The sequence below is a fragment of the Salvelinus alpinus genome, chromosome 29 (genome assembly GCF_045679555.1).
Source record: "Salvelinus alpinus chromosome 29, SLU_Salpinus.1, whole genome shotgun sequence".
Taxonomy (NCBI): domain Eukaryota; kingdom Metazoa; phylum Chordata; class Actinopteri; order Salmoniformes; family Salmonidae; genus Salvelinus; species Salvelinus alpinus.
Genome location: NC_092114.1, coordinates 36,417,538 through 36,426,684, shown reverse-complemented (window position 1 = coordinate 36,426,684; position 9,147 = coordinate 36,417,538). Strand labels below are relative to the sequence as shown.

The window sequence follows — 9,147 nt, the reverse complement described above, 5'->3', positions numbered from 1 at the left end:
GAGAGAGAGAGAGAGAGAGAGAGAGAGAGAGAGAGAGAGAGAGAGAGAGAGAGAGAGAGAGAGAGAGAGAGAGAGAGAGAGAGAGAGAGAGAGAGAGAGAGAGAGAGAGAGAGAGAGAGATCGGCAGCTAAAGCTTAAACTACTGTGATCTGTGGTCAGCTTCTGTTGCGAAGGCTACAGTCCTACACCTGTGACACTTTCTCATGTTACACAATCTGCAGTTTGTGCAGGATCAAACAACTCATGTTTCAAAAACAGTGAGCCTTCTCATTTTGGTCAGAGAAATAAGACGTACAGTTTGTCAAATGGCGTTTGAGATTGAGAATTTTAACATCATATTTTTTTTGCATTCAAGCAAAGTTTTTAAACATATGTTTTAGATATCTGTTCAAAAACAGAGGCATGGTTGGCACTAAGAGTTCCAGGGAAATAGTAAATTAGATAAGAGGTCATGAAAGAGGTAATAAAATGAAATCAAAGAAAAACAAAAGCATTAATTTACAAGCCATATTGATTGATTGATTTTGGATAATACAACTCTTACAATTTTAAAAGTACAAAGAATCCCAGAGGATGACACACAATAGTGTAAGAACACTTATTTCCAATGTGGTTTTCTTTGTAAGACAAAAACAGGACACAACACAAGAAAATACATGGGCCAGTGGAGGCTGCTGAGGGGAGAAAGGGCTGATAATATTGTCTGGAACGGAGCAAATAGAATGGCATCAATCCATGTGTTTGATGTATTTGATACTATTCCACTCCAGCCAATACCACGAGCCCATCCTCCCCAATTAAGGTGCCACCAACCTCCTGTGACATGGGCCTATGATAAGTAGCTAACTAGCCTACACCATAATAAATACACAATCAATACAAAATTCAAGACTATTTCAGTACTTTTCCTATTTCGACCTGAACACTGTTTCTGACGGAAGGGATCTAACCTGACCTCTGAAAACCTTTCGGGACTGGGACAGCTTAATGACTACTGGGAGTCTATTCCACAGTTGAATTCCAATAGAAAAGAAAGAGCTCTGTGCCGCATCGTTGGCTCTGGGCACTTTGCGATTGCGGACACTGGCTCTTGCTTTATACACAAATACATACATAATAATCTGAACATGTTTTCAGTGGCAGTTCATAAGCATCTACATCATGAAAAAATACATGGAACTTTTATGCAATTTCTTTGTCAAAATCTGATTGGAGAACTGTATTTGTGCGTCTCCCAAAATTGATATGGTCCAAAGTCGCATACTGGACCTCCTGTGGAACGATCAACACCAGGGAGTTAATTCAAGGGTTCAGAAATAGGTACAGTATAGTTGATGCTTTATATTCAAGTATACAAAACTGCTTTAATACTTTATGTGGACTGAATTGGGGCAGCAATACTGCAAATGTAAACCAGGCTCTCATATGTGAGTATTCATACTATAGAAGTGATATTACGTCAGTCAATCAATACATTCACAATTGAGATAACTGAGTAATCTAAAACAATCATTCTAGGGGTGAAGGTAGGTTTAGCCTCAATTCATTTGAGTTTGTATACAAATATAATCCATGTACAAATGTCAATGTGTATTTACACAACCAGGTATATCACCTATAAGTACTGTAATTACACTATACTTAACAAGTAATACACCAGTACGAGACATTTCAGAGCAGTATGTTCGGATCATAACATTCGTGTTTTTTCAACATGAATACACTATGGGGCCGTTTCCTGAAAAAATATTAAAATATGAACTAAAAACCATGTTCAATGGAAAATGTCCACATAACATGTTTTTTTAGTCAAGGATTATTGGCTTAATCTATTCCCAGTAAACCGGCCCCAAGAGTTAAATTGGGCCGAAATGGAGATGAAAAATGAGTTCCACCACCTTTACTATGTGAGAAAATCTGATAGCATGGCAATGGATTATAAAATCATGCAACATATTTTTTTTTTAGCACGACCAAAAATGGTAGTTTAACCCAAATACAATAGCTACTTACAGAGAACGATGATCTAACTGCCCTTCTTGCTTCTCCGCGTCTCCCTGCAAACGTCAAAACTCAGAACATAAACACCAATGCAGCCATGACATCCACCGACAAACTACTTCAAAAAGACTTGGAATCAACCAACCCTGCATACTCCGTCAAGAGACGCTGTGAAAACTAAGGGTGTCTCAAAGTGCTACAATGTGTTTCAAAGTGCTACAATGTGTTTCTCTATGATTTATTTTGAGCAATTTGGGGAACAAATAATATTTAATTAAAGCTCATTCATTCAATCTATTTCAACTGAATAGTTCAAAAGATCATGAAAACGCTAAAACATTTCCGCCACTAAATACCTCCAAGTTGATAAAAGCCATCTTGAAATCCTTCTAAAGTCCTTCTATTTTATCAATCCTAAAATTGAAAAAAATGATAATAATTACCAGATTGATCCTGTCTGTTCTCAGTGTCTGTGCCTCTTTGTCTGAAATTAAAACAGAGGATTTCACACTCAAGCAGTCACAGGCTTTTCTAGAATCCAATTTTGGATTGAATGTCAGACACAAACCTTGTATCTTCATCGATAACCACAGGATGCCCTATAGGAAAAAACAATAAAAATAACACATTTAATTTCCAGGTTGAAGAAAGCCTCATGATTCAGTGATAATGTTCTTTGTCCATGGCCATTTGTTAATATTGACTCTCTGATCTCAGAAGCAGGTGGAGTAGACTGCAAAAGAACGGTCTAAATGTAGCAGACACTTGCCATAAAGGTCACTGTAACCACTACAGAGAGCCTGACTTGTGTGAAAGAGGGGAAAGAGGAACAACGGCAAGAATTATCAACAGATTTTAATTCTCAACGTTCCTGTGCAAGAGAAAATATAGGCCTACGAAATCCGTTTTTATTCCATTTGCTCAGAAAATGGCCTAATGGAATAAAATATTTCTCCCATGTTTAGCCACGTATTCTATGGTGTAACAAAACAAAAAAACTTGACCCATATAGGTCTGACCACTGAACTGGCTTACCTACATGACTACCCATGACCATAGGCATCACAACATGCCCTTAGTGTTTTTCAGTGGGCACTAGTAAGTTATAAAAAAAACTACACTTTGTACATTTATATCCTTCAAATGTATCCAATTGATGGAGCGTGTGTCCCCTAAATTACAATGGTCATAACATCCTTTGCTGAGTACTATGGTATAAATTGTCTTGCACAAGATCATTTGGTATTTGTTTCATACAGTATTGGCCCATTATTCATTGATTTGATCTTACCACGGTGCAGACACACAGCAGTAGTGACAGCAACTATTATGGTGAGGAGAGCAGCTGCAGAGGCCCCATACATCAGCATTGTGCACATGGCATTGGAATCTATGGTGAAAATAAAGACAAAGAAGTTTAAATAAAGATAGTTTCAAGTTTTATCTTTGTTTTCAGTGTTAAATCCCTTACTGAAAGAACAGGTGCAAACGCTTAGTAAATCTGGGTCTCATGCAATTACCATTGTGCTGCAGCAGTGTTTTGGTGATATTTTTCCCCTCAAACTCCACCACACATGTAATCTCTGCTCGTCTGTTCCACTCCTCTGCCTGGAAAATAATCTGGTTCCTAGTGAACTCTGTGGCTGAATCACTGTTGTCTGTCCAGGTGGAGTCAGTGAGTCCACTCTCTTCTCTCCCGTCTATGAGCCAGAACACACGGACCTGAGACGGGACCACTTCCAACACCAAACACAGCAGAGGGATGAAGGAGCTGTCACCCTCTGGCGAAGAGACGATTTGGATGGTTGGGGCTTTAGTGCTGTTCCCTACCCTTTCTCTCTCTAAGGACAAAATGGTCATCATTTTAAACGATTACATTATTAAGAATTACCAACTTGGTTTTCCTCCTGGTAAACTGGTTATTTAAAATAAAACTATGACTGGATTTATTATCAAAGAACATACAGTACACTACAGTTCAAAAGTTTGGGGTCACTTCGAAATGTCTTGTTTTTTAAAAGAAAAGCACATGTTTAGTCCATTAAAATAACATCTAATTGATCAGAAATACAGTGTAGACATTGTTAATGTTGTAAATGACTATTGTAGCTGGAAATGGCTGATTTTTTAAATGGAATATCTACATAGGCATACAGAGGCCCACAATCAGCAACCATCACTCCTGTGTTCCAATGGCACGTTGTGTTAGCTAATCAAAGTTTCTCATTTTAAGAAGCCTAATTGATCATCAGAAAACACTTTTGCAATTATGTTAGCACAGTTGAAAACTGTTGTACTGGTTAAAGAAGCAATACAATTGGCCTTCTTTAGACTAGTTGAGTATCTAGAGCATCAGCATTTGTGGGTTTGATTACAGGCTCAAAATGCCCAGAAACAAAGTACTTCCTTCTGAAACTCATCAGTCTATTCTTGTTCTGAGAAATGAAGGCTATTCCACGTGAGAAATTGCCAAGAAACTGAAGATTTCGTATAACGCTGTGTATTAGTCCCTTCACAGAACAGCGGAAACTGGCACTAACCAGAATAGAAACAGGAGTAGGAGGCCCCGGTGCACAACTGATGAAGAGGACAAGTACATTAGAGTATCTAGTTTGAGAAACAGACAACTCACAACTCCTCAACTGGCAGCTTCATTAAATAGTACCCGCAAAACACCAGTCTCAACGTCAACAGTGAAGAGGCAACTCAGGGATGTTGCAAAGAAAAAAACAGATCTCAGACTGGCCAATAAAAATAAAAGTTAAGATGGGCAAAAAAACACAGACTCTGGACAGAGGAACTCTGCCTAGAAGGCTAGCATCCCCGGAGACGCCTCTTCACTGTTGACATGTCTACACTGTATTTCTGATCAATTTGATGTTATTTTAAAGGACAGAAAAGTGGTTTTCTTTCAAAAACAAGGACATTTCTAAGTGACCACAAACTTTTGAAACGTAGTATATACAGTTGAAGTCGGATGTTTACATACACTTAGGTTCCAGTCACTAAAACATTCCACAAATTTCTTGTTAACAAACTATAGTTTTGTCAAGTCGGTTAGGACATCTACTTTGTGCATGACACAAGTAATATTTCCAACAATTGTTTACAGACAGATTATTTCACTTAATCACAATTCCAGTGGGTCAGAAGTTTACATACACTAAATTGACTGTGCCTTTAAACAGCTTGGAAAATTCCAGAAAGTGATGTCATGGCTGTAGAAGCTTCTGATAGGCTAATTGACATCATTTGAGTCAATTGGAGGTGTACCTGTGGATGTATTTCAAGGCCTACCTTCAAACTCAGTGCCTCTTTGCTTGATATCCTGGGAGAATCTAAAGAAATCAGTCAAGACCTCCAGAAGTCTGGTTCATCCTTGGGAGCAATTTCCAAACGCCTGAAGGTACCACGTTCATCAGTACAAACAACAGTACGCAAGTATAAACACCATGGGACCACGCAGCCGTCATACCGCTCAGGAAGGAGTTGCGTTCTGTCTCCTAGAGATGAACGTACCTTGGTGCGAAAAGTGCAAATCAATCCCAGAACAACAGCAAAGGACCTTGTGAAGATGCTGGAGGAAACCGGTACAAAAGTATCTATATCCACAGTAAAACAAGTCCTATATCGACATAACCTGAAAGGCCGCTCAGCAAGGAAGAAGCCACTGCTCCAAAACCTCCATAAAAAAGCCACACTACGGTTTGCAACTGTACATGGGGACAAAGATTGTACTTTTTGGAGAAATGTCCTCTGGTCTGATGAAACAAAAATTGAAATGTTTGGCCATGAAGACCATCGTTATGTTTGGAGGAAAAAGGGGGAGGCTTGCAAGCCCGAAGAACACCATCCCAACCGTGAAGCACGGGGGTGGCAGCATCATGTTGTGGGGGTGCTTTGCTGCAGGAGGGACTGGTGCATTTCACAAAATAGATGGCATCATGAGGTAGGAAAATTATGTGGATATATTGAAGCAACATCTCAAGACATCAGTCAGGAAGTTAAAGCTTGGTCGCAAATGGGTCTTCCAAATGGACGATGACATCAAACATGTTTCCAAAATTGTGGCAAAATGGCATAAGGACAACAAAGTTAAAGTATTGGAGTGGCAGAACTGAAAAAGCGGGTGCAAGCAAAGAGGCCTACAAACCTGACTCCGTTACACCAGCTCTGTCAGGAGGAATGGGCCAAAATTAACCCAACTTACTGTGGGAAGCTTGTGGAAGTCTACCCGGAACGTTTGACCCAAGTTGAACAATTTAAAGGCAATGCTATCAAATACTAATTGAGTGTATGTAAACTTCTGACCCACTGGGAATGTGATGAAAGAAATAAAAGCTGAAATAAATAATTCTCTCAACTATTATTCTGACATTTCACATTCTTAAAATAAAGTGGTGATCCTAGTTGACCTAAGACAGGGAATTTTTACTTGGATTAAATGTCAAGAATTGTGAAACTGATATATATAGCACCAATCAAAAGTTTGGACACAGCTACTCATTCAAGTGTTTTTCTTTATTTCTTTTTTCCCCTTCTACATCTATAATAATAGAGAAGAAATCAAAACTGTGAAATGACACATATGGAATCAAGTAGTGACCAAAAAAGTGTTAAACAAATCAAAATATATTTTATATTTGAAATTCTTCAAAGTAGCCACCCTTTGCCTTGATGACAGCTTTGTACACTCTTGGCATCTCTCAACTAGTTTCATGAGGAATGCTTTTCAAACAGTCTTGAAGGAGTTCCCACACATGCTGAGCACTTGTTGGATGATTTTTCTTTAATCTGCAGTCCAACTCATCCCAAACTATCTCAATTGGGTTGAGGGCAGGTGATTGTGGAGGCCAGGTCATCTGATACAGCACCATCCCTCTCCTTCTTGGTCAAATTGCACTTACACAGCCTGGAGGTGTGTTTTGGGTCATTGTCCTGTTGAAAAACAAATGACGCTAACCAGATGGGATGGCATATCGCTGATTCACGCAGTCTCCTCTGAACAATTGATGTTGAGATGGGTCTGTTCCTTGAACTCTGCAAAGCATTTATTTGGGCTGCAATCTAAGGTGCTGTTAACTCTAATGAACTTATCCTCTGCAGCAGAGGTAACTCTGGGTCTTCCTTTCCTGTGGCGGTCCTCATGACAGCCAGTTTCATCATAGCGCTTGATGGTTTTTGTGACTGCACTTGAAGAAACTTTCAAAGTTTTTCATGTCTTAAAGTAATGGAGTATCGTTTCTGTTTGCTTATTTGAGCTGTTCTTGCCATAATATGGACCTGGTCTTTTACCAAATAGGGCTATCTTCTGTATATCACCCCTACCTTGTCACAAGACAACTGATTGGCTCAAACGCATAAAGGAAAGAAATTCCACAAATAAACTTTTAACAAGGCACACCTGTTAATTGAAGTGCATTCCAGGTGACTACCTCATTAAGCTGGCTGAGAGAATGCCAAGAGTGTGCAAAGCTGTCATCAAGGCAAAGGGTGGCTACTTTGAAGAATCTCAAATATATATTTTGATTTGTTTAACACTTTTTTGGTTAATACATGATTCCATAGGTGTTACTTCATAGTTTTGATATCTTCACAAAATAAAGAAAAACCCTGGAAAGAGTAGGTGTCTAAACTTTTGTCTGGTACTATATATATACTGTTTAATTTAGATTTAACATTCCGTTTTGTGTTTATTTTTTAAAGGTTTATATCATTATATACATTTTAGTTTTTTAGCACAATATCTTTTTCTAGTTTAGTAAACTTTGTAAATAAATATGAACATACAAGACATTAAATTACCTGTCAAAATAATAACCTTAGAACCATTGCCAGTGTACACCATTTTGGAGTGAACAGCCAAACAGTAGTACATGCCAGAGTCGTTCACTTTTGCATTGGTGAATGTAACAGAACATAGGTTGTCCTGTTCCTGGTCCTTTGAAATGTTATCAACCTTTATGTGTGTACTGCTGTGTGTTCCAGTCCTGGGGTCCACTTTTATCCAACTCACAGAGAAGCAGTAGGTGATAATCTCACTCAAATGGCATTTCAAGGTCACTGTATCACCAGCGTTCACCATCACCACTCCAGGTGTCTGGGTTATAATTGATGTGTGTGTAGCTAAAAACAGAATTAGGAATAACAAGAATATAACATATTTCATCTAATTACTGTTTAGCATGTTTGGTGCGTTTTCATAACTTTGTTAACTTTTTTTTACATGAATATACCAAGCATGGATGCTGAACAGAAAAAAAAGCTTAAATCACTGTCCACTTGTAAAAATATTTCGAAATTGAATATTATAGGCCTGCTTTGTCTAACCTAATATGTTAATTATGTTGAAATTGCTTGATTATAACATGAACAAAACTACATTATAAACAGGTTATAGATTTAATGACATACTGTATTTCAGATCACTGTTTCATCTCACATACAGGTAAGTAAGTTCATGAAAAAGTTATAACCTAGGCCGACTAGAATACTGTGGATATTTCTTGAAATAAATGAATGTAGGCCTATTCAGAGTAATGATGAAACAGTCTAAAGTCCTCACTGTCATCATGAGTTAGCCTAGCTGAATGTACCTTTTCTACATTAATTATCGACACATTGTCAACGTGTGCAGAATATAGTGTCATACTTGCCTTTCAAGACATAGCTCCAGCACAGCAGAAGTAGCAGGGGTCCTGGCATTTTAGGTTCACTAAATTTGAAGGGCATCATCACTTTGAGTCCGTTGAGCAACCTTTACGAGATGAAGATGTCTTGCCCCTAGTCCTAGCCTACATCTCAAAAAGCGAGACCGCCGTGACAACATCTCACCGGAAATGAACACATGAAAAGTCCTGCGTTATAACTCAAACTGTGAGCAAGAAAAGATAGTTCAGATTCCAGCAAAGACAACAACAAAACATGTTTTTCGAATGAATGCGAGAAGATTGAGAAGATTGCACCGACCTACCTTTTTTTCTCACTCTAAGAACATATTATAGGCCTAGTTTTCTGTAAAGTAGTACAGGCCGGGAACTACCTTTTGTGAATTTTATTTGATATGGTCTTAATTCAATATTAATATTAGGCTATTTCATCATCATTATATTTTATCTTATCAATGATCCTCGTTTTTAAACAATG

General features: G+C 38.3%; 1 protein-coding gene across 2 annotated transcripts; it reads right to left on the bottom strand.

Annotated features, from left to right (window-relative positions):
* Nucleotides 1–306: 306 nt before the first annotated feature.
* LOC139558615 (uncharacterized) lies at nt 307–8,491 on the bottom strand. Of its 2 annotated transcripts, XM_071373853.1 has the most exons (7): nt 7,807–8,491; nt 3,522–3,842; nt 3,293–3,391; nt 2,570–2,600; nt 2,445–2,485; nt 2,014–2,057; nt 307–1,272 (listed from the first exon to the last, which is right to left on the bottom strand). In XM_071373853.1, exons 1-7 carry the CDS (start codon nt 8,168–8,170, stop codon nt 1,183–1,185), a joined length of 990 nt encoding a protein of 329 aa, XP_071229954.1. In that variant the 5' UTR covers nt 8,171–8,491; the 3' UTR covers nt 307–1,182. The 2 variants fall into 2 exon arrangements, with proteins under 2 accessions (XP_071229954.1, XP_071229955.1); XM_071373854.1 differs by lacking the exon at nt 7,807–8,491 and having other exon boundaries at nt 3,522–5,635.
* Between the last annotated feature and the right edge of the window lie 656 nt (nt 8,492–9,147).

Excerpts from the sequence above, each read along its gene's own strand:
- LOC139558615 (XM_071373853.1), bottom strand. The coding sequence starts at position 8,170 with ATGAAATATGTTATATTCTTGTTATTCCTAATTCTGTTTTTAGCTACA. Across the intron at positions 3,843-7,806 it reads TAAGGTTATTATTTTGACAG|AGAGAGAAAGGGTAGGGAAC; the intron begins GTAATTTAATGT and ends TTTTGTCCTTAG. Across the intron at positions 2,058-2,444 it reads GAACAGACAGGATCAATCTG|GGAGACGCGGAGAAGCAAGA; the intron begins GTAATTATTATC and ends TGACGTTTGCAG.